The sequence below is a fragment of the Uloborus diversus genome, chromosome 7 (assembly GCF_026930045.1).
Source record: "Uloborus diversus isolate 005 chromosome 7, Udiv.v.3.1, whole genome shotgun sequence".
Taxonomy (NCBI): Eukaryota; Metazoa; Arthropoda; class Arachnida; order Araneae; family Uloboridae; genus Uloborus; species Uloborus diversus.
Window position 1 is genome coordinate 28,206,615 of NC_072737.1, and position 26,508 is coordinate 28,233,122.

Consider the following 26,508-nt stretch of genomic DNA (forward strand, 5'->3'; position numbering starts at 1 on the left):
AATACTTTGACGTATGTAAACAAAGGTTTTATTTAATTTAAAGACTAAAATAGAATTAAATGAAATCTGAAACACATACTTGCCAATTCACACCATAAATCGTAAAACGTAAATTCAAATATCCAGTCGCTTTTCCATGTAGAAAAAAACATTGCGCTATTGAATGATGTATAACGGTCTACATTCATCATTGACAAATCCAGTCTACATTGACAAACCCATTACAAATCAAATTTAAAGTATAAAAATCCAAGCACGTGCCGAGAAAAAAATTACGCAATAACATGTGCCAATGTTTTGTTCTATGAATTGATCAATGCATAAACTTCAGCGGAAAAAATAGAGTAAAAATTCGAAAACAGTCATGTAAGAGGAAGACTTGAAGTTTCAAATGATGCATATTACTCGGAAAATGTATCATTTTAGAGGGCAAAAGAGAATAGTTGAAGCATAATCAATAACACAGGGAGAGTCAAGTATGCTTGTAATTAATAAGAATAATCGTTTTGTACTTACTTTAACAAATCTAATTCAAAATCTAAAAATGTTAAGCGTGCAGAGAAAAAATTATGCAACCCAATATCGCATAGAAATGTTGTTTTTTGTATTGACAAACTTATAAAATTCAAGGAAAGAAAATGTATTACAAAATACAAGCGTGTAATGGACAATGGAGGGCCTTCACAAATAACGTGCAATACTTAGAAAATTTATCCTATTAGAGATTAAACGAGAATTATTGACGGAAAGGAGCAGTCAAGCATGCTTATCCTCATATAAATAATAGCCAATGATCGAGTAACTCGCGAGTTTCAACAATGAAACTCGTGCCACGGTATGATAATTTGATAATATGTTTCGGTAATGTTTAACATAACAAAAACATTTCCTAAATTTCTACAAGTTGCACAAATGCAGACTTTTCACTGTTGCGAAAAATGTTTTAGCTACCAGTTTAAAGATTGACAGAGCGTGTTTAAGAAGTATATATCGGCATTCGTTCGATTACGGTCCGTCCAGACTGACAAAGCTTCAAATGAAAGCGAAAAAGACTCTGGATAGCTGCAGCTGTGCGAGGGAGGTACTTGATCCTTACTTGCAATTCTGCCTTTGCTCTGGTCGTGGTTGCATTGATAATTCGGGAGCTTTCTTAGTAAATCAGGAAGGTTCTAATCGATTACGTTAAACGTATACCTAATATCCCTTGAAAATTCCGGACCGAGGATGTTTCTAAATTCTTCAGAAAGATTCAAGGATTATTTCAGGAAGGTTAGTGTTTCTAGCGGAAAACGTTCCAGGCTTTTGCAAGATATGTTACTGGCAGAAATTTGGCACCAGCCCGTTATTTTTCTGGAACGTTTCTGAATCATTTTTACAGTGTAGGCGTGCAGAGGAAAAAAATTACGCAACTAAATCTCATGGAACAATGTTATTCTATGTACTGATTATTTTGTAAAATTTACGGAAAAATACTAGTGACAAAACTCAACACAAGCATGTAGTGGAGGCTTTAAGCTTTTAAATACAAAACACAAAGGAACCTTAATTACCGAAATACTTTTCAGCGGAACCGTGTCCAACAAAAGTTAGATTTACATAAAAAGTAGTCGAAAACTTTGTACTGCATAGTGAATAAAATATGACAACGTATATAAAGTACAAATTGAGAATGGAAAAAGGTTAAAAAACCAGCAAACAGCTGTTTCGGCACTCTAAAATACAAGTGCCATCATCAGTGCATTAAAAACGAAGACAGGTTCACCCGACTAAAACACAGTCGAGGCGAACAATGGAATGTAATGTGTGTAACTTTATTCAAAAGTTAGGTTTCTTTGAACTGTTTTATTATTAATGAAATCCCGTAACAACGAAAATCAATTCAACGAAATTTCCGTTTCAACGAAACAAATTTTTAGTCCCGATATAATGGGGTCGCTTCCGAAATTTTAAAAGCATTATTTTCTGAAAGATCAAGCTTAAAAACATAGGATTTGACCTTTTTTTAAAATTATTTGACAAATTTTAATATTTTATAACAATTATTTTAAATGGTGAAATTACGCTTCTGCACGTGACATCACAAATGATGAAATGCCATTCACTGATGCCATTCACAGATTGCAATATTTAGTTCGCATCTTTACTCACGTGTACTGGTAACGATGTGGTATATAGCAAGCGTAAAGCGCAATATTTAATTTGCTTCTTGATTATCATACCGTGGAAACGCGGTAGACAGATGCGCCCAAGTACATCATTTGTGACGTCATAAAGGCCACGCCTTATTTTCAAAATCGGACATTTAAAAAAAAAATTAAAAATAAGCGTTGGTTAAATAAAAGTTTTTCCTCGCTCCATGTTTTTTTTTTTTTTTTTGCTTATTATATTAATTTTAGTGGCTAAAAGTAGTACTTTTGACTAGAGGAAAGAACCCCATTGGCATTAGATTGCTTGAATCACATTACAGTGAAATTTCCTTTACTAAGAACAACATTCTCGGTCTCTTGAAGTCCATTGCAACGGGATTTCACTGCATAATATTTATTTATATTGTTGGTAAGTAAACAATATTACTTGAAGTTCACTGGAACAAAACATTCACGTGTTTCCACCCTTTCTGTATTTTTACACAATTATTTTTAATTTCTCTACCATTAACTCCGTATTTATGTTTAAAGTAGGGCAAAACATAGTGAACTGCAGGTGCTGTGGAGTGGGGGCCGTGGTGGCCTGCTCGGTAAGAAATCAGACTCGTGACCGGAGGGTCTCGGGTTCGATCCTAGCCGGTCGAAGATCCATCGTCTTCATTAATGGTGACTGGGGAACGTTAATCGTGGAGTTGGACTGATTTTCGGGTAAAGTAGTTGCAGTCGGTCTCTTTTCTTCCAACTCCGCAGTCCTGGCATTATTAACAGCACAATAGAAATTACAGTTAGCTGTAGAACTCATGTCTGATTAAATGATGATTTTATGATTATTGTAAATAATTAAAACATCACATTTATGAGTTACTTTTATAAGTGTATGAGCGTTTAAATCTAAGTTTCGGCAATCTCCTGAGGGCTATACTGCGGTGGGCATGTAAACGGGAGTATCAGCCGAAATGAGTTTTCGAGATATTTGAAGAAATGTGTGTTGGATTCAATAATAATGATTGGGAAATGTCAAGACTTTTTTTTTCGCGGGTTTTCTTCAGCGAAAGCAAAATAAGGAAGTTTGTACAATAAAGCTAACGACAATAGACGACAAAAAAAAAAAATGTAGTTACTGCCCTTTACCTGCAAACGGCAGTATATTCCAGTACCGAAATTTTCAATTAATCCGAAGGTCAATCAATCGGGTTGAACTGTATTTAGAAAAGACCTAACTTTTTCAGCAAAACGTAACGCGGAACAGCATACTGTCTAACCACGGATTGTATGGAAAGGCAAACATCCGGTTTACATGCGGAAATCGAAGCATCTATTAGTTTTCAGGGATGTCAGATTTTGCAGATGTATGTTAGCCTCTAAATTAAGCAGAGTCTCATTCAAATGAGCGGAATACGCGCATAAAATTTTTATTTTCCCCCTCACTCAGATGGAGTCGCCTTACCTGGATGTTTGCCAATTCCATACAATCCATGGTCAAACAGTATTAGTGATTCCAAGTTTTAGAGAAAGGTTTAACCGTAAGTAATATCTTAAAAGCCATGTGTACTTACAACTAATGAGAAATAATTAGTTAAAATAATTACCTGTTTGTATCTGCACAGAGTATACGGTATCCGTAAAAGTGATTGGAGTTGTGTAAGCTCTTATTTTGACCCGATAGGAAGTCGCTGGCTTTAGCGGTCCATTGCAATAACCCTTGACGCCATTGCAGTTCTCCGTGCCGATAGTGAAATCCTCCCTGAACGAATAGTTGAACGGATAAAACGGTGCCTGCACCTGTAAAATAAAAGTTCGAAAAAAAAATGTATTTTACTCGAAGACCTTTGAATCTAGAGAGTGTTTGTAAAGCGCGATAAGAATGTGTTGCTACGATATTACGATATGAAGGTTTGGATGGGACGACACAGGGATTTTTTAAAGATGTCGAAGATAAAAATTGTTTACTCGAAGATAAGATATGAGCATTAATTTTGAAACAGATATCCGAGAATAATATGGCCCACTTTAGTTTGTTGAGCTTTTTTGTAGCTTAGTTTCTAAGTAACTTTATTTACTTTTTTTTTTAAAGAACCGTTTAATATTGCTTTGCATATTATCAATAGAAATGCCGAGAAGACTTTCTATTAATAAAAATAATAAAAATAATATTTAACCGGAATTTACAAACAAATAAAAGATCATCGTTTGAAGAAAAGAATATTTAAAACTGGAACTTATAGATCAACATAAATTCCAATCTGAAAATTACTTTCAAAAATATTTATGGTTTTTTAACGTTAATTTCAATTAATTCAAAAGAAAAAAAATGCTACCAATTTGAATCACACCACTCATTAAAGGCTCTCCGTCAAGTAACTCTGGAAAATGTTCAAATAAGTATTTGCCAAAAAAAAAAAAAAAAAAAAAAATGGTGCTAAGTGCAAGATTTGCATTTTTAGTTGTTAAAATTTTCAGCAAAAAAAAAAAAAAAGTTTTTTTGAAAAGTTATCATAACTCAATTCCTTTTATCCAATGCTTAAAACAAACTTCATTGTACTAACCAGGAAACATCACGAGTTCAGTAATCATGAATAAAGTTAAAAATGGTCGCATTCGAAAGAGTATCTTTAGAAAAAAATTTGACCCAAATATTGTGTGCCCTCGTCCTTTTGTTTTTGAGATATGGGGGGTCAAAGTCTGTCGAAATCTTACGAAAATTCGCCAAATTTAAAGACTTGGCAAGAAATGGAAAATACCACGTGATTTCATTGCCTGCGTCTAGCAAGACTCTCATTCCCATTTCTGGTCATCTTGTAAAGCGCGTAAACGATGTTTCGAATTAACCCTTTACTTGTGTGTGTAAAATTAAAAAGTAACTATGAAGCCTGTGAAATGGAAACTAGAGAGCTTTATCCAGAGGAGCTACAACTTTATAACGAAATTGAATGTAGGATTTAACTTTGTAATCGTGATAATAATGCATTTTAGAATTTAAGCGCATTTCAAGTGTGTTTTACTTAACTAATTCAAGTTTGTACTCTTGTTATGAAATGTGTTGTAAGTAATTAATAATTATGTACGAGAATTAATATGAATAAGTTAAAAAAAAACATGCTTATTAAAGCTTACATATTGAAAATAAAATGGATAGTTTTTGATGTTGAAAGAAAATGATCATGGATTGTAGTATCCCAGCTCTTATTTATTTTTTCAAAAGTTATTATCATTCATGAAGTTTTATTGTCTGACCACTGCTAGCGAAAATGTTTAATTTTTAATTTAAAATAAAAAAATAACAATTTAAAAAAAAAAGAAAACAACGGATAGTAAATGTCAAAAATTTGCACAGCAAAACTAACGATGTCGCAAATTACTTCATAACAGATTCTTATCAAAAATTTTATAGTCGACGTTCATTACAACAACCCCTGTAGTTCGAAAAAGTCTGTCACTGCAACTGAAAGTCGCTATAACGTAAATGCACATCACATTGCATGTTATTTAGTCATTTTTAAAAATACTGAAGTCACTTTTACCAATTATGTTTCACGTTAAAAGGGAATTCAAATACGAGCAAAATAAAAATTAATACAGCTTTTTTTTATTATTTGACTTGTTAGAGGGCTTACACATAACTTGAAAACGATACACATAACGAAAAACACACTGGAAATAACTGACAGAAATCGTTTTTTTTTTAATTTGAGAACATGGTTTAAAATCTTTAAAAGTGTCGTTTTCTTCGTATTTAGATACTGTTAAAGACTTCAGATTTACGACTTTTCAAAAAAAAAAGAAAAGACTTTAAAGTGTGTTTACCGTTTCTCTACGGTTATCATATTTTTTTCAAAACAGTTTCATCATCGAATAAACTCTTTCAGTGGAAATATTTTACCCGCAGAAGCATAAAAGTTTTAAACATCAGTTTTTTAACACACAGTCTTAAGAATAACAAAAAAGTTTAAACTTTGAACGGTATATTCAAATGTATTCAGTTAATACGTTCTATTGGATGCTAAAATATCATTACATCTGTGGAATTTTAAACGAGATTTTGTGCTCGAACCCTATGACAGATCGGTCGCAGTAATAGGAGGTCGTTCTTGTTGACTGCAGTTAGGAGCGCACTGATGGGAGGTCACTGTGACCTCCCAAAAAATTTCCTTATTCCACAAAGTTCGTCTGATAGTTCGGCAAATTAGAGGACATAATTACAATTTTTTAACTCCCGAAAGTCACTTTTCATACATTATTATTTGCGCATACTCGCATTTTATCGCTCGGCAAAATTTGAATTTTCTTTCGGTAAATTGAGAATTTTTGCTTTCCCAAAAGTTTAAGCTCAGGGAACCTCTCACTGCAGTATATTTTAATTTGCTTTGTTACTACAGTAAAATGTCAAAAATCAGAACAAATTAGCTTTGCACAGAACCTAAAAGAAAAAATAATTAATACTTATGAGAACCTTGTTTAGAAATAAAATATATTTCACCAATAATAATAACCACGAAAACTAGTGAAGAAAAATCTACTACTACTACCTAAAATGCTAAAAGACATTTTTATCTTGACCTCCTCCATAACATTTTACAGAGGGGAGGTTCAAATTAAATTATTCGAGAAAATTACTTTTAGTTATTCGAAAAGCAACAAAAGATACACCCACATTCACATTTCTATAGATAGAAATAAATGTTTGAAGGAACTCCCCTTGGGGTCTAGGGGATTCGTCAAAAGAAAATATGATTTGAAGTCAATATACATTATATTTCCATTGTTTTTACAATAAAATAAAACAAATATTTCTGGCGGTGGCGTTTTCCCCTATACAGTTGCACGTTAATATCCCGGAACACAAGCCCCTAAAAATTTCAATGCCGCAGTCTGTGCCACGACACTCCGCGCTATGGTAGTCACCCCGAGTAAAGAATTAATGCGCTATTTCTCACGCGCTTTGGTGGTGACCAAATATGGAAGTGAAATGTCTTGTCAGATGCAGATGTTGAAATCGCGCCGTACCTTCCATTTCTGAACAAAACTCGCTAAATTTGGCGACTTTACTGAAAATTTCGGCAATTTTTAAGACCTCATATTTCGATAACGTGGTCACGAGGGCACGTAGTTTCAGTGCCATAAACATGTTTTCCAATGCTCTTTCGAATGTCACCAATTTGGAATTTTTTTGAATTTCCTTGATCGTGATGTTTCCTGGTAAGAGTTGTTTAATGAACTTAGTTATTCAATAATACATTGATTCTTTTTGCAATTAAGAAAAGCTACGATACATTCCAAAGTGCGAAAAAAAAAAAAAAAAAAAAAAAAATTAATATATTTTGGCAAATTTACTTTTCAAATTACAAGACCAGCTATGAGCCATATTTTACTGCTATAATAATTGTGGTAGTGACGATATATTAAGGGAAATAACAATAGCAATTACCATTATCATAATAGTAAAACCAATCGTTTTTGAAATAATTATGAACCTTTAAAAAAAAATCTTCAGGCTTAAATGCTTATTTCTTAACAACAACGGCTCGTCCGATTTCGGTAGTCTTCATCAGATACATTTGTCCTCATTTTCAAGGACAAGTGTCATTAACACTTGTCCTGTGTGAGAGACAAAGAAGCAAAATTAGAGTGCTTTGCTTCTGCTCCGCATAAAGCTAACATTGCACGAGTACATACCTTTGAGCAGGAATTCGTAAATGGATGGAGTAAGTGCATCATTGGCTTAGCAAAAGCTGATCCTAAGTCCCCAAGCCACGTGACTCAACAACGACGAATGGTTGGCTCGTTTTCCGTGAAACAAGAGAAAGAAACCTGACTTCTGCCAATGCTTTGCTTTAAATTCTATCACGTGACTTGGGGTCTTCGTTTCACGAAATAAAGTCTTCACTCCCTCCATTTTATCTCTTCTCAATGCTACATACACATGCAATCAAGGCCGGAAACAACTTCTGGTTTTAAGGAATGTCATTTCCGGAAACGGAGGAGGACATAAGTGTCATGTTGGACATAAATGGCGGTCTGGGGCAATTGTTTTGACACATAAGTCCAAAAAGCCTCATAAGGCGACTTTTAGTCTATGTAAAGAGGGGTGGGGTCTAGCCCCCACTGAATCCGCGCCTGCAGGCAATATTAGTCATATAAATGAACGAAGTGTATCTAGAAACATTACCTGATACGGAGGCCACACGGAATATTGTTGAACTTCTGCCCACGTAGGCATTCTCAGCGAATTCGAGTCTTGAGTGTCATCTTCTGCAACGATGATAGCGTAGGCAGTGATCATACCATTCTCATTGGAGAAGAAGTTATTGCTGAATTCAATTTTTATCGAGTTGGATGTCCGGGTCACCATCTTAGGCGCGATGTGCGGTTCTGGTTGCGGCGGAGCTGAAAAAGAAGTAAAAAAAAATAAGTTGAGCATATATGAACTTTCCAATAGTAGTAATACTAGTCTGCTACTGGTGTTAATTGATACTTTGATTCATAACAAGTGGCATAGGTATCAAAAGGTGTGGTATTAAATTGTATCGATCATAACGCAGAGTGCTCAAAAAGAAGGACTGAAATGTCTTTTTTCCGTAGAAAGATACTTTTGCAAGGTATAGAAAATCAGAGTGACCACGATTGAAAGATTGCAAAGGGATTTAAAGAATTATAGGTATCGAAAGGTATGGTATTACATTGGTATCGATCATAAAGCGGAGTGCTCAAAAAGTACTGAAATGTCTTTTTCCCGTTGAAAGATTGTCACGGGATTTAAAGAATTATCGGTAAATCAAGGATATCGTTAAATCGAGGAGCGTAGACATTCAATGCAGTAAAATTTGGATTAGGGTAATGTATCATTAAATTGAGGAAATAAATAAATAAATCAGGTTTCTGTTAATCGAAGTTATAGTGTATACAGAAAAGCGCATTGTTGTACGAGTCAAACGTAATTTACAAAAGTATGCTTGCAAATGCATACTTTTGTAAATTACGTTTGACTCGTACATATTCGGCATATTTAAATCTTTCTGTTACATGTGTGTTCATGAGATCTATTAGAAATATCGTTTAAATTGCGATCTCTGAAGTGAATTGAAAAAGAACCTGCTAAACGCAAACCAAAACTCTAAACTAACACGCAAGCATTCAAATCCAAACCAAAATTTATTAATTCATTTTTGTTCCGCGTTCGCGTCCATCTTGTAAAACAGTCAGTCTCTCTCGAACCATCGAAGTGTGTAGATATGTGATGTAACGTTAGCTAATAAAGGTTGTTAATTTCTTTATTAATTAAATTATTGTTGAGCAGTAACTGGACAAAACTACACAATTAAAGAAATATAAATGATTATAGAGTGAATTCTCAACGTGAACAACAGATGAACAAATAGAAGGTAAGCCCTTTGCTTATCAATTATCATCTTGTTTTAGTTAAATTGATTTAATATAAATGGATAATTATTATTAGAATTGATTATAGATTTATAACAAGATCAAGCTTTAAATTTAATTCGTTAGCACAATTTTTTTTCAAGGCAATTCCTTTTTCCGCCAAACTGTGTCATGCAACTTAAAAGGTACTAACTTCATAACTGACCATGCTTAAAAAAATTGTATCTGTCTATGTGTGTGAGAGTGTGTTTTTATGTGCGTGAGCACGTTTTTGTTCACACTGAAGCCCAAAACGTTATGCATGATGCATGAATCGAACGAAGTTTGGCACACTAATGGCCGATGATGTGAACGGAAAATTTTCTACAAATAATCGTGAAAATTATGCTTATAAAGGTGCATGATCAGTGGCTGGTACAACAACAAGCAAAGTACAAATTTGAAAAAATCATCACATTATGATATTTTAATAACCTACAAAATATTTACTGCAACTTTTAAAAACTAGATCTATTACCAAATGTGTAAACTCAATTAATTATCAACAAAATTAGCATATACGAAGAAACATAGTCACTTTATCACTACCAATACCAAGTAAAATCATATGAAATGATCATGGTCAAACGCAAGCTAATCACAAATCATAGCCACCAGATTTCTTTCACTGTTGTAAATTGTAATCGCTTTCACAACTGTTACCAAGAAGCTTGCAATGTTAAGGAACACTATCTTCGGCCACGAAGGTTACAGTCTTCCCTCTAGTTCTTGAGACATTAAGATTTTGTCCTTAAATATCACTAACGGTGACCAAATTGGTCACCAAAACCCTTACATTTAAATTCTTCAATAAAAAAAGAAAGAAATCTGTAAAAGTGGCTTTTCTACCGTTGCAGTATCAATGCAGGGAAGAAACAACCTACCTTCGTTTCAACTCTCGTACGTTGTTGACATAAGTGCTAAAAAGTAAAAGTTAATACAGTGAATTCCCGTTACAACAAATTTCAAGGACTGTAATTTTAGTTCGTTGTAACGAGAATTTCGTTACAATGAAAATCAGGCAACGTAATAATGGTAGTTTAATTGAAAGAAAAAATTGACTTCGCTGAAACGGATCTTTCGTTGTATTGGTATTCGTTGCACCAAGATTTCACTGTAACATAATGTAGATTTAATAAGTTTTCAACAAAATTCGAAACAGTAATTACACGGTTGTGAGGAACTTCTTTTTCAATGCAAAAGTAAGCTTCCATTCTAAAATTCACTTCTTTTCCAACGAAAAACAAGATTTTTGTACTGTGAACCCCCCCCCCCCCCCACGTCTAAAACTTGCTGAAAATTTACACATTTTAATGTTATTATATCATTATAATAAAGCGTATATATGTATGTGGTCAGACTTACCCCATATTGGTGTGGTTTCTTCACAAATTGCTGTTCCTCCTGGACCTACTTTTGTATGTGCTTGAATCTGTAATAAGTTACATATGGAATCTATTACAGACGTATCGGTAAAATTTCATTCATTTGAAAATACATCAGATAAAAAGTCTACATATATATATTTTTTTTATTGCTGAAGGCACTCTGGCAAATGTTTTGTGTTTTTCTTCAGACAAAAAATGGATTTTTTTTTTAGTTGTACTTTTGTGTCAAACTGTTTTTCTTTTTCATGGAAAATTTTGCTCATAACCATTTTTAAGTTAAATAATTTTTATCTACAAATAACCCTTCATTTGTAAGAACACTTTTCTTTCCTTTTTTTTTCGCACATTTTGAGTTTTTTTAGTCCTATATTTCGAACAAGTTTTAAAATAGAAATATGAAAATTGGCAGGATTACTTATCTTGCCATACGTGTCCTTCATGTCAAATGTTATTGAAATTGGAAATGGTGAGGTCAAGATGTCAAGAAAGTGATTTATGTGACATGGAATTGCTCATAGGCAACTTGCCGCTCGACGGGGTAAGATTGGTAGATATTTTACTACTATTAAAAGTATTTTCAGAAAAATAGTGAAACACGTCAACTTTATTTTGTTGAGTTTTTTCAAATTGTCAATCAAATTTTGAATTTTTGTAATTAAAATTTAAAATAAAAGAATATATTGTGCCCTCTAATATCCCAGTTATCCAATTCTTAGGTGTAAAGGTGTCTGTTGCCGATGTAAAAAAAAAACACGGGTTCAATATTTTTAAGAGAGTATCGATGTTCTTAGTTTATCCTCATCGATTATTTACTTCACACTCTCATATCTTTACTTTAGTGCTGCCATCTGTGAGGAAATAGATAACATAATACACATCTCTACATCTCTTATCATTTCATACTTGGTGCCAACCTTTGTATTATAAACTTAAGACAGCTAGGGGTGCGACATCGATGTTTTTGTTAAAACATCGATGTTTTTCTTTCGATGTTTTTGGACCATCGATGCTTTGGTTTCGATGTTTTTTCGATGTTGATGTTTTTGCATTTTAATTGAAAATTATCATAAAATTTGCTCCAATTTTCTTGCTAGGTAATTAAATTTACTTATGGACTTGCCAAAAAAAATCATTTCTTTGCACCCATTTTATAAGATCAATTTTTCTGCGTAGAGGATGATTTTCAGGAAGATCACTACGAGATAGTAAAAGATTTACTAGAGAATTAGGATAAGGTCAAAGCTATTGGAAGAACATCACACTGGTAGTCTGGTGCCAGAACTTGCACTCTATTTCAAGGCCCCAGTTCTTAAACTAAAGGGATATCCAATATGTTACTGGTGAAAATTATAACTGGTAACAGAGAGCTGGTAAAAGTTGCTTTAAAGTATTTGATAGTGATGGCAATTTCTGTTGCATCGGAAAGAGATGTTTCTCTGACTGGTGGGATAGTCTGCGAAAAGAGAAATGCGCTTCTTGGGAACAAAGTAAACAAAATTATTTTTCTCCAAACTGTCAACACCAATATTCGGGGTTACTTATCGACTTCCCCCAACAAGTCGTCCCTCTATTATTACAATTTGTGTTTATTATTAGCTAACAGTGCAACACATATTTCTTGCTCTTAAAAATAATTGTTCGAATTAATTTTGTATTTTTAAAATAATTAGTACAACTTTTTCTCATCATTAAACTGACGGTAAGTGCTATGATAAATTTTTCATAAATTCCTTTTTGATGTAAATTTACTCTTAGTGTCATTCAGTTTGAAAATATTTCCTTATTACTATAACTAGTTGTATTAATCGGTGCTTGTCTTATTATCAATTTTTATCCTACTATAGTATCAAGATGTTGCGAAATTATTCTTATTAAATTATATTTATGATTTGAGGTACAATATTTTCAATATATTCGTCGGATACGTATTATTTTTTAGCAATGCAAAAGAAATTAGTGTAGTATATTCAAAAATGTATGTTACACATTGATAAAAAGATCGTTGTTTTAAAACATCGATGTTTGGAAACATCGATGTTTTTTGGTCGATGTATCAATACCATCTATGTTTTAATTTCTAACATCGATGTTTTGCCATCGATGTCGCACCTCTATAGCATTCGTAAAGGCTACTCAGATCCTTATTACAGCATTACGACGCCGCCAGGTTAGGTTTGCCAGGTTAAACTGTTTATTTTGTCCTCTCATTCAATTGTCAAATTAGTTCGTTTTAGCTATAAAATTACAACAAGTGAAGTTTGGATGAAGGATATTTTGATATTTGATTTATTTTTCATCTATTTCGAAAACTTATTGAATATATATCCCAAGGGACGCACTTGTGGTGATTTTCGAAACTAAACTGTTGGTGAATGACGATTAGGTAACAGAAAGAAGAAATTGTGAGCGTTCCACGTGTTTCTAAACAATTGTGTTGGCGTCATCGTTATTTGAAGATGACATTGGGAAAGTTGTTAGCACCGCCCTAAATCTATCAGCATCAGTTCATATATTAGTATTTCACAATAAAGTGCCAGTCGGTAGAAGAAGAAACAATAAACACACACACACACACACAAAACAATACACTTTATTGCACCTGCTAAAAAGATGGAGAGAAAAAAAGGAATACCGAGATATTTGAATAAAAAATAAAAACACCTTATTACTTACCTCAAACACATACTCCATGCCCGGTTGCAGCCCAAAAAGTGTACCTTTTGTTTCAGGTGGCTCAAAATATTTGTACTGCCGCATGTTGGCTCCCTGTCACAAAAAAAAAGTAATAACACATTGATGCCGAGTATTTAGTTAATTATTTAATTCCGAAAAAGGAAGACAGTTACATTAAATTTTTTAATACATAATATTCTAAATAAAAGTGATGACATTAAATAACGCTTGTAAAAAAAAAGTTCCCCATTCAGTTATTTTTTTTGCCTTAAACGTCCCTCCTTTTTTTACAATTTTTTTCAATGTCTTAATTTTACTAACTTATGCTTGCTCTTTTTTTAAATGTAGGACTAAACACAATATTTATTATGTTTCCTTCAGCTACAGAAGTTTTTTTTTTTTTTGCACTATACTATCCAAGGGCGGATCCAGAAATGTTTCAAGGGGGTGGTTTAACTTACCTTTTACTTCATACGCTTGTACTTCATTGTTTACATCATATGCTTGTGTGGGTGGATCTCCCGTAACTTTTTTTTATCTAAAACAACTTAAATGTAGAGATTTAGCTAAGGAGGTCTCCAAAACGTCAACTTTCCTTTTTCGTTAAAAGAGATATTCTGAAATTGCGTTTTAGAACTTAAATTTCGTAACAATTCCGGAGGCATGTTTCGATACACCCTCCCCCTAATATTATCGAAGTTCGCCTAAAATTGCGCTCTATGAAACTTCAGTTTCGAAAAAGTATCTGAGGGCAGTCGCTTAATTCATTCGTTCCCGGAACACTATCTGAAATGTCTACAATCCCGTCTTTATAAGACTTAAATTTTGCGAAATGACCGGAGGAAAGCGTCCAAATCCCTCCTCCTTGCATCGCCAAAGATCGTCGAAATTTGCGTTTTTGAAACTTCAATTCCGAAAAGTTTCTGGTGGGGAAATTCGAACCCTATTTCTTTCCTAAACGACTTCAAAAATGGCCTACACTTGCGTTTTAGAACTTCAATTCTGAAAAATTGCCGGTGCAGGATCTCTCAAGAGAGGGGCGATCACTCCCATCGTCCCTCCGGTGTATCCGTCCTTGATATTATCTTTTGGAACTGTTATGCTCCTGTTCCAGGCAGCGCGGCGTTATTTCATTGCATTCATCTTCACTAAGAACACTTAAGAGATGGTTTGAATTTTCTAGATTCATGAAACAAGCTTTATTAATGTTTTTCTGTTGGATCATACGCTAAGCTAATCCTTGGAAAATAGAGTCAATGAAATAACACCATGCCCAGCAATTTTTTTTTTTTTTTTTTTATTTTTTTAATAGTAGTAGCAAGCTGCTATAAAATATTTTCTTTATTGTTATTCACTGACTGGTATGGACCTGGTTTGAATATTAAAATTCTAAGAACATTCTAGAAAATTATACAAAGTACAAGACACATACCTTAATATAATAAGTTATTTTGTAGCCTGTAAGGATACCATTTTGTTCATTTGTTGGCAAAGACCACTGCAGTGTTATTTCATTGGGCTTTACATCAACTGCTCTGAAAAAATGAACTCGCCCAGGAACTGTAAAGCAAAAATAAATATTTTTATGAATGAAGCATTTTATTCCGCAGTAAGACTTTACAGCCTTGGCCACTACATTATATTCCTTTTATTACGCTTAAAACAATTACAATGTTATCCCGGGGTTACAGGGTACCCTGTATCTATCACTTTGTGGTTTACCGATTTGAGGGGACCCTAGGGATAGTACTGCGAATTAATTCCATATTTATGATTAAACAGCGGTGCCCAACTTATGGCCTGCAGGTCACGTGTGGCCTGTTGTTGTTTTCAATGCTAATACTAAAAATCGAAACATATATTTTGAAACGTTCCAAAACAACAGTAATCTTCATTCAGTATTGCGAATGATTACTGAACTTTGAAGCCAAATAGTCAGAAATTGTTTTCTCAAAAACAGATGTAAAGCTCGTATCCATAAAACAAGCATGTAGTAATGATAACATCAGCTTCAATGAGAGAACATCTTCCTCCAGATCGATTATAATTATTCTAGACTAATGAGTCCTAATAACGAGGACGAGACAGCCTTTCCTGGATTTCGCAGCCGGGGTGTCAGTATATGTTATGCTTGTAATTCTTTTGGTTCAGTAATTTTCTTCCCTTTTCGCATTTTTCAATGTCAACAAAAGATACAAATATACAGGGTCTGTGAAAAGGATGTGCCACATTTTAAAAATTCATAGAATCAATACCTTTCATAACCAGAGTCCAATGCGTGCACCGTATGTTGCTCAAGCCACATCTAAACGATACTCAAGTTCATCCCATGCCCACAAACGGTGCACACATAGAGCTCTATGTTGAACTAGCGGTACCTGCAGTTTTGCCCGTAGTAGAAAATTAAAAGTTCATTTGGTTAGCTTGTATATTTTGGAATGAGTAAGACTTTCACTCCAATTTGTTATGTTCATTTTCTCTCCCATGTTACGGTTCTACGCTATGAAAATTTGGTAATTTACTCGCCCACGTTATGATAATTTGCTCGGGAAAATGTTACGAAAATTGGAATAGAAAAAGAACAAAATCGAATTTCCGAAGAAACGCTTCGAGGGGCACACCCCCATGCTATAGACTAATTCTGTGCAAAATTTCATGAAAATCGGCCGAACGGTCTTGGCGCTATGCGCGTCATAGACATCCAGACATCCAGACAGAGATCCAGCCTTTCAGCTTTATTATTAGTAAAGAAAGAGAAAATGATTAAACATCTCACATTACGTTTGTTTTTCTTACTGTGACGATACTACGATTACTTAGATTTTTTTTTTCTTTTTACAATGTCATAAAAAATTCTTGAAACTGTGAAGTATTTTGGCGAAAACCCCACTTTCATACGACAATTTGTTGTTTTTCAATAAATTTTTAAAACGTTTCAGACCACCTGTATCTTAATTTTATGTGTGTTCGGACGCGAGAGATGAATCTTAGTATGAGGTGCGGCGTTCTGGTAAAAACAGCTTGGGCACTAAAAGAACTACGTAAAATCAAGGAATAGTGCTATTTCCCACGCAGTGAATTGGGACAAAGTAGAACACGGGGGGGGGGGGGGAGCTTCTAAAGGATATCGTTAAAAATACTTAGGTGCTCTTAATAGAAATGTAGGAAAAATGGGCAACATATTTAAAATGATTTCAAGCATAAACGGATTTATTTGCAAGCACGTGACAACAATTTAGAGGGAGGGGGAGTAGTAACATGAATAAAAATAACGAGGAAGTTCACCTTACATAATTAAAAACTGAGCGTATGTACCTATCTATCTATCTTATATCCGAATTACTTCTCCCGAACGCCAGTGAACTGAACATCGAACCAGGTATCGATAGATTCGTAATTTTCCCGTTTTTATGTTTGGCTGTTAAAAAAAATCCTCCAATAATGATTAACGTTGATATCAATTAAAAACTATTAATTATTATACTTAGATTTTGACATAAAATCCCTATTTTTCGAAGGCTTTCCTCCATTCAAATTATTATTCAGTGCTTCATCTCAACTTTCCGTAACAATGCTGTTATTAAAATTTTTAACGTAAAGGAAATCATTGAGGAGAAAGATCTGTTGCCTTTTTTTTCCTCAAATATGAACAAATAATATTCTGACTTTTGATTTGAGGCTTTTCCTGTTATCGGGGGATTTAATATGTTTCCTTTATGGTTATTTTTCCGTAATCTGACGCAAAATGTTACTGATTTTTTTTTTTTGCTCAAGACTGATTGTTGAACACGTGTCACTTGACATAACTTTTATTTTCGAAGTAGAGCGTGCAATGCCGGGCGACGCAGCTAGTAATATAATTATTTAATGAATATGATTTCTATAAATGAGAAAGAAACAAAATTATGATGTACAAATTAAAAGTAAATTTGATTTTTTGTTACCAAGAAATACTTTTCAGAAGGCCGAGGTAGATTAATCAGTAAACCACCAAGCTCGAGGCCGAAGGATCGCGGGTTCAATAATGGTCAGTTTATGCAAATGGTGACTGACGCATTTTAACTTTTTTGAAAAAGTTCTCTATAAACTCAAATAAGAAAAATTTTTTTGATCGCACATAAAGTGCGGAAAACGTACCGAAAACTATTAAATCAATAGCAAACCTCATATATATATATACATATATAATAGCGAATGATCGAATAACGCTCCTCACGTCACCAACAATGAAATTCGATTCACGGCGTGATAATTTAATAATATTTCTTTACATGCACGGAAACGCTTGATTTTGACGAGACTGAACTGGATCCGGTATCTTTACTGTTTTACTAGTAAGACTGATTTTTCGAGAATGAAGTTAAACGAAAAAGTGATCAAATATGAACGTTTTCTTCTGGAGTTTAGGTTTAATCCACAGGAGTTAGGGTTAAAGTTTCAAGTATCAAAACATCATGAAACAGGCAGTTGCTTCGTTTAAATGTAGAAGCAATCTTCACCCGTCATACCTTGATGGACGATAATGACAAATGTTCAAACAACTGCGTATTTAAAAATACAGTCTGATCTCGATAACTCGAAGCTTATAAATCGAATATTCCTTTATCTCGAAATTATTCTTGGGTCCCAAACTATTGAGACAGTTGTAGAAACTCCCCATAAGTCGAACTACCAATAACTCGAACGTGTTAGTCGGCCTGTTGGGACTTCGAATTATCGAGAGTTGACTTTATAGGGCTTGATTGAAATTGAATGTTTCTTTGAAACTAACAATATATTTCATGCTAATTCGTACATTGTTGTTGTTATCTTATGTTAATCATTATCTTTATGTTAATATTTACTAATATTATAAAGAGAGTGGGCGGATTTTTGTGTGTTTATATGTTCGAGGTAATCTTCGGAACCACTGCACCTATTTGAAAAATTCTTTCACTATACGAAAGGTGCTTTCTTACTGAGAAACATAGGCTATAATTGAAAAAAATCCGATAAATAGTTCTTTTTTTTATTCAAATTTAGGCCCAAATTTACGTAAATTGCCTATTATTTGCTATTAAAGGGATGAAAAATTACTTGCACATATTAATATTATATATCGTTAAAAAGGGTAGAATTTTCTGCGTACTAAACAATTTATTCCAATGCTCTAACTTAATTACAGCGGAAGTAATTTGCATTTTTAGCTCGAACTTTTTTAGGCTAAGCTGAAATTTAAGCACTACTTCCTTCATTAAATCTATCAATAAAAAGTAAAGGAACTGTTCCACAGTTTTCTTTTTGACAGCATTGGAAAAAGCGAGATTTTTTACTCCAGATCTCTCTCGACCTTCGGTCGAAAAAATTAGCTCCTATCTTCAAAGGAAAAAAAGTTACAAGCGTTTTTAAATCAATTTCGTAATGTGTCATTTTGATTCAGGTTGTCAATCATTTTATTTTCGCGTTTCCATGGTTACGCTTTTTTAATTCATTGTTTATTTCCTTACTGCGCATCTAATTTATTAGACTTATTTTATTTCATGTTTCCATGGTTACGCTTTTAAATTCCAGCTTTCGCATTTTAATTTCTTAAAAGTATTTTAATATCTGTCGTCATTGTTTGGAAGGGTAATTTTGCATGGTGTTTTTTTCTTTTATTTAGGTTATTCTTTAAGTTATTAAGTTATTCATTTAATTAATTGTTGAATATATGTCACTTGACACAATTTTTGTTCTCAAGGTAGACCGGGCAAAGCCGTGCAACGCAGCTCTTAATATATAAAGATTTGAAAGTTACTGTTAATGTGATTTTATACCTTTTTGTTTGTTTGGCGAAACATTTATTATTGCCAAAGAAAAAATATCCGCTTCACTCGCAAAAGGGCTGGGTTCCGGTAGCGTGGTCGCTTGGCGCGTTAGGCGCTAAACAGTTCAGTTTATGATTATTGTTTTAAGGCAATCGTTAATGTAATTCATTGTTTTGGCGATTTGTTTTGAAAGAAAAGAAACTTTTGATTTGTTTTTATCCGAGTGAAATGTACGACATTTTCTTCTTTTTTTCTGACGATGATTTTTGAATGCTCCACGGGATGTTTTTTTTTTTTTCGCTAGACGGATGGATTATGATAGCGTGGTTGCTGGCAAGTTTGGCGATAAACAATAAAGCTGCGGAATTATTTTTACATTTGAAAGATATTATTTGATGTCTTTTTTTTTTGTTTATTTGGCGAAATATTTTAAATTACAGTAAAAACTGCTTCACTCGCTAAATAGAGTTTAACGCAACTGTAAATCTAATTTAATGATTTGACGAAAAGTTTTAAATTCCAAAGAAGCTTAAATAGTTTCTTTTTTTTTTTTGAAAAGGTGTGTAAAAGAAAACGATCATTTCACATCAGAGGGAGAGGGGGCGTCAATTTTTTTTATTCAACGGACTTCCATTAAATTTTTAGCACGGGCATCGCTCTGCGGGTATTGCTAGTTCTTTATAACTAGAAAGTCGCTGGTTAAGATATGGCGGGTGAAAACTGCTCCTACATTTGAACGAAGCCATTGCCTGTTTGGTGATATTTTGATAGTTGAAATTATAACCCCAACTCCAGTGAATGAACCCTAAACTCCAGTAGATAGCATTCATTGTTGACCATTTTCTTCATTTCTCCATTCCCTGAAATGACACAGTCTTACCAGTAAAACAGTTAAGTTACCGGATCGAGTTCAGCTTTGTCACAATAAAGCCTTTCCCTGAATGTCAAACATTACCAAAACACATTATCAAATTATCATGCCGTGGCGCGAGTTTCATTGTTGAAACTCGCGGGTTACTCGAGCACCGGCTATCATTTATATGATGATAAATAATTCATACTATTTTGATCGTTTAATGAAATTTTACTTACCAGATTCTAGAGTGTGGAACGTTTGAGAAACCAGACTGCTGCGCCGCGTAGTGGCGGTGCCGTAACCGCTCACTACAGACACCTGGAATGTGTAGTTATGATGTGGCTTCAGATTTCGGAATGTGTTCGTTTCGCTCAAGCTCATGTTTTTTATCAAATGGTAGCCCAAGGGATCCTGATATTCGATTTCGTAGCCATCCATTTCTCCTGGCGGTCGCTCCCATTTCAGTGCAATTTCCGTGTCCGTTACGGAAATAGGAGTGATCTTTGTTATTGGTTCCGGATCTGGGGGAAAAAATCATTTTGTTATCTGTTTTCCAAATAAAATTACTGGAACTAAATGGGATTGCTTCCATCAGTCAGAAGTACTACTTTTAGTCACTGAAGTTGATAAGTTGATAGAATAAGCAAAAAAAAAAAAAAAAAAAAAAAACATTGAGCAAGGAAAAACTTTTATTTCCAAAACATTAAATTTTTAATTCATTTTTTAAACTGCCCGATTTTTCAAACAAGATGTGGTCTTCATGATGTCACAAGTGATGAACTTTGGCGCGTTATTCCACTGCAGCGCTGAATGCTTACGTTTGCTATCTACCGCGTTTCCCCGATATGGTAATCAGGAAGCGAATGAAATATTGCGCTCTACTCTAATGGCATCAGTGAATGTGGCATTTCAGCACTTGTGATGTCATGTACAGACGCGTAAAAAATTAAATTGAATCTGCGCACCGATTAAAATAATTGTTAAAAAATATTAAAGTTTGTCAAATTATTTAAAAAATGGTCAAAACCGATGTTTTTAAGCATGTTTTTTCAGAAAAAAATACTTTTAAAATTTCGGAAACGATCCCATTGAGCCACTATGTAGATAAGTCGACACATTCACCATTTTGGATCAGAATGTGTGATTTCGTGGTTGTCTTTTCTGGCACGATATCGCTTTCCGTTGATCCTTTAAAGTAAGTTTCAATATCTTATCTTAATTCAACCCTTTTTGCAATGGAAAATATACATCTTGGACTAACAGTTGTGAAAATAGATGTTTTGTAAGTTAAACAGGGACACGTTGCGTACTAAAATGGATAGTTGTTTATATGTGTTTGTATGTTCCTTACACAAATACACAGTTCACGTCGGATCTTTGAACAATTTGGCATGCTTCACTTGACACAACTTTTATTTTGGTTGGTTGGTTTGATTGTGTTTTTTGGCGCAAGAGCCTTAATAGGCTATACGATTAGGCCTAACGATTGTTTTATGTAGTGGAAAAAGAACCAAAAAATTGAGTTTTATTAAGGAGCAAAAAACATAAAACTTCTAGAATTTTTAAAACTTTTCCAAAAACACATAAACGAAGCTGTAAATTTTGAAAGATGGGCCGAAAGGAATAACTGACAAACAATTTTGAGAAAAATGAAAAATCTTAACAAAACAAAGACAACACAAAAACAGAGCCATAAGAACGAAGACTAAATAAGAGTCAAAAATCCAATCTCCTGAAGGAAGGGGAAAATGTAGGATGACTTTTATTTTGGAAGTAGACCCATAGATGTAGTATTTATTAGATACACAACGAGAAACCGCTCCCGTGGGCAAAGCGAGACGAACCTTGTAGACGGGGAAGCGTCCGAAAAGCGCATGCGCGCAAACAACTTTTGCCGCTGCATCCAGTCCAGATCTGTGGTTGCATCCTCATAGGCCACGCTTTTGTCTATTTATTTCTAGATTCACACGTTCAACGGCGGCCAGCGGCTACAGTTACGGAGTTGTGAATCTAGTTATACTAGACCTATGGGTAGACCGTGTAGCACTGTACAACGCAGACAGTATATTACAAATAATTCTAGACAAAACCTAATGTGCTTACATAATCTGGTTTGACGTTGAATCGGCACACTGTTAACCCCTCCGCTCACCGTCCATATGGTAATGTCGTACAGCTTCCCTGGCACTAAATTGTCGAAGATGACCAATCGGTTGGTGTCGTTGAACAGTTTTTCTTGTACTGGAATCGATTCGTCATTCAGTTTGAAACGGTAGCGGTCGAATACGACGGTCCGTCGAGGAGTTGGCGTGTATTTGATCCCAAGCGTCTTGGTGCTGTGTTCGTCGATGACGACATTGATGACAGAATCGATGACAGGCTCTAAAAGAAATAAATGAATAAATCAGCAAATAATTTCCACAGAAATAACAACAATAATAATAAGGGGAACATTTCAATTAATGGGAAATTAACGAAGTCGTAAATTTTTTTGGTGATTTCAATTTTAGATTGGAAATCCTTCACTTTATTGAATTATGGTAATTCTATGCAACTAAGAAATTTCAATACACTGCCAAAACTACGGGTGCCTCTAGAAATCCATTTGGCACCTTGGGGTGAAAACACGGTGCCACAGGGTGCAATGGAGGATATGAAATGTAATCAAGGTAAATGACGCAAATAAATGTGAAGACAGACCTCCTAAAAGCAAGGGTGATACGTTGGCGCATGCGTTCTGACACCGTTCAACCACAATCAATGGCGGACGAAGGAAGTAACTACGATGCAGATGCGCTTTCACATTGAATGAAGTACGAAATTGGATAAAAAGGGAAAACTTCTGCGATAACTCTTCAAAATCTCGGGTAAGTACAGGCATTTGATCATAGTGTAGCTTTTAAGGCTTTCGAACATATTTAGAAGTAAAGTAAGACAAACAACGTTAAAAAAAGCACAAATTTGCCAATGCAAAAAGTAATGAGCTTATGGATGGAAAGACATCCGACAAAAGGATGTCTTTTCATCCATAAGCTCATTACTTTTTGCATTGAAAAAGGCGTTCCCTGTAACGCCGAAACACGTGTCTGCTGTAATTGGCAAATTTGTGCTTTTTTTAACGTTGTTTGTCTTACTTTACTGTTCAGCACAAAGGTATTTATTTATTTTATATTTAGAAGTGTTTCGAAGTACGTTTATTCTTCATTCAGTTTGCCGTTATGTACATGTCTAGCTATTTCTATCATGCATAAATTTAAATTAAAAATATCTCTCAGCACTGGATAAGTAACATTTAATAAGAAAAACGCTGAAATTAGATGATATTTGAAAAGTTAATTCTATTAATTTTGAATATGTGGTTTTACTTGTTTGTCTTGTCAGGGACCTTGTGGATTTTTAACTAAGAGATTTGTTGTTAACACTGTGACGCAATCAGTAAGTGAACGGGAAATCTAACGCTGTTGCGTATAAACAAAACAGAAGAGCATGAAAAGAAAAGAAAAAAAAAAAACCGGTTTTAAAAAAGAAATTCCTTCTCCGTTTAGATATATATATATTTTTTTTAATTCATTATGTCGTGTCTAAGCTAATATCTTTAGTCGGCGGCGGCGTTATTGCTTGAAGCGAATGAGTGAGCTTTTTTCGTCACTCCACTAAGAACGAAAGGAGCGTTAACGTTAAAATTTGTTTTGGCTTTTAATCTTCTCATTTATCTTCTATACGGATATTCAAATGCCAACTCACATATACGTACGTATTAATATGTTACTCTTGATCAAAATTTTGAACGTTTATGAAACGATTTTATTTTTCCATGATTGCAATTTAGTTGAATATTTATGGGTGCCAGTTTTTTACCCGGGTTAAGGGTGCGATTTCGGCGCCGTATAGGGTGCCGCTGGTGAACAAGATTTTCACCATTGAAAGGTGCCAAATGCAACCCGTTGTTTTAACACTGTACTCTTTGCTTAGGTGTGTAAAACAGAAAGTTCCTTGGGCTTAGGCATTGTTCCAAACATTGAACACCAATAAATTAAGATTACCAGATTACCTTATTCTCAATTATCGAAATCATACCAATACTAACGAAATAAAACCAACAAATAACTCAATTATGTTTAAAAAAGGGGGATTTCAAATATTTTCTAAATACATTTATTCCTGATGGGCAGATAACATGTCACAAAAATTTTGTTAATTAATCTGTTTTAAGATAATGTGTTTTGTTGGTATTAATTTCAGGGTAACCTTTGAGAAAATATCGAAAACAGGAAAATTTGGCGATTTTTTGAATGATAGCCAAATAAGTCCTGGAACGGGATATTATCCGAGTTTGCACCAAAATTTGGCAAAATGTTGACAAAGTTAGCGAGATATCGTCAAGTTTGTTATCTAATACCGACGGCCGACACCAAGCAGATGCGGTCTACTTGAATAAGAGATACTTTGCTACTTTTTTCAATGGAATGCAATAGTTAATTTTATCAATCGCGCAAAAGTATTTTAATTCATATAGTAACACATTAAGTTTTCAGTATTTCCACGGACTTTTTGTAGTGAAGCGTTTTAAAAGTATTTAATGGGACCAAATCGGCAAATGTTACCGTTTTTTTCGACGGAAATATGTGCAAAAAAAGAACAAATGGAACTTATTACTCAAAACCATTTATCATAATGTGAACGTACTTGTTCGGGTTTGTACTGTGACCCCTTCGCTTCGCATATTGTGACTAACAGCAAAGAAACGGAAGGTATACAATTCCCCAGGTTTAAGTTCACCAATGATGACGCTCATATTCTCCATTGGCTTTGTACTATTCGCAGCAACCTAGGAAAGAAAGACCATCATTACAATATTTAGAGCACACTTAAGGTAGTGTAATTACTAAATGTCTAAAGAAAGTTCCTAAAATTCATTAAAGAAATTTGTTTATAAAAATGTAACAAAAAACTTCAAATATGAAGACTTCGGTAAAAAATGTTTATTAATATTAAAAATATGCATATATATATGTATATATATATATATATATATATATATATATATATATATATATATATATATATATATATATATATATATATATACATATATATATATACATTTATATATATATACATATATATATATATATATATATATATATATATATATATATATATATATATATATATATATATATATATATGTGTTGGAAATCTCTGAAACAATTATTTCGCCTAATTTAATTTCAAAATTGATTTTCTTAAAACATATCGATCGGGTAGTACTCGTGTTAATCCACTAAAGGGATCAAATGTAAAAGATTATTCAACAGTTAAACAATGTTGCACGCTTACCAGCAACTTGAAACCTTGCTGCAAATTAGTTTTGTGTCATCATTTAAAACGGTTTAGGTTTGATGCACTTATACTATTTTTGAAAATTATAAAAACTTCCCAAGTAAAATTGTAAACCCTAAAGTTTCAGTAATTGTTTTCGTTGCCTACATGGATCAAGAAAAGTACTTTAAAAATTGTCAACTTCACGCAAAACTTACGAGAGATAAACCTATCAAAATTATGCAGTGAAGTTTCAGAAATTGCACAAAATATTACTGGTAGTACACTTTTGCAATCCTTTATATTTTACAATCAAAGATTATTTTTCTTACAAGCATCTATATGAAATTGGATGGCAAAAGAAAAAGCCATCAACAATTTTAGTAGCAAATACCATTTTGGGAATGAGCATTTTAATGGTACTGATATACTTCGAACACTCACCTGGTGAGACTTTTGGTTCTTGGGATCATCAATGGGGTTATAAAATATGATATAATAATCCCTATGTCCTTGAGGAACTTCCCATTCAAACGTAATGTTGTTGGAATCCAAAATCTCTTTAACTTTCTTTATTGGTTTCGGATCTGCAAAATAAGAATGACACTTTTTGAAGTTTATTCATTTATAACTATTACATCAAATGTACGGAAGAGAATTAAGATCAGAGAATCATAATACGCAACCGCTTCTCTCCGAAAGATAAGTACAAAACGATTCACTCTCAAATGTTGAAATTAAGAAATACTAACAATGAAAAAAAAAAAAAAAGACACCACTCTATCACTTACAAAACAAAAATGCACATCAATAAGCTTTCAGAAAAGGTATCAGTTGTAGATGAACCTTTGTGCTAAAACATAAATAACTGAATAGTAATAATAAAAAAGAGAATTTGAAATTTGACATCTTGAATTCAA

The 26,508-nt window shown here is 33.7% G+C and overlaps 1 protein-coding gene across 1 annotated transcript in view; it reads right to left on the bottom strand.

Annotated features, from left to right (window-relative positions):
• Positions 1 to 26,508, bottom strand: part of LOC129226352 (tyrosine-protein phosphatase 10D-like) — a 77,264-nt gene that overhangs the window by 25,207 nt on the left and 25,549 nt on the right. Inside the window, exons 11-19 of the mRNA XM_054860954.1 lie at positions 26,033 to 26,175; positions 24,953 to 25,094; positions 22,370 to 22,648; positions 20,503 to 20,787; positions 15,057 to 15,184; positions 13,625 to 13,717; positions 10,929 to 10,995; positions 8,314 to 8,531; positions 3,737 to 3,929 (exon numbers count right to left, since the gene is read on the bottom strand). Of these exons, the coding sequence (XP_054716929.1) occupies positions 3,737 to 3,929; positions 8,314 to 8,531; positions 10,929 to 10,995; positions 13,625 to 13,717; positions 15,057 to 15,184; positions 20,503 to 20,787; positions 22,370 to 22,648; positions 24,953 to 25,094; positions 26,033 to 26,175 (1,548 nt within the window). The remainder of the gene's footprint in view (positions 1 to 3,736; positions 3,930 to 8,313; positions 8,532 to 10,928; positions 10,996 to 13,624; positions 13,718 to 15,056; positions 15,185 to 20,502; positions 20,788 to 22,369; positions 22,649 to 24,952; positions 25,095 to 26,032; positions 26,176 to 26,508) is intronic.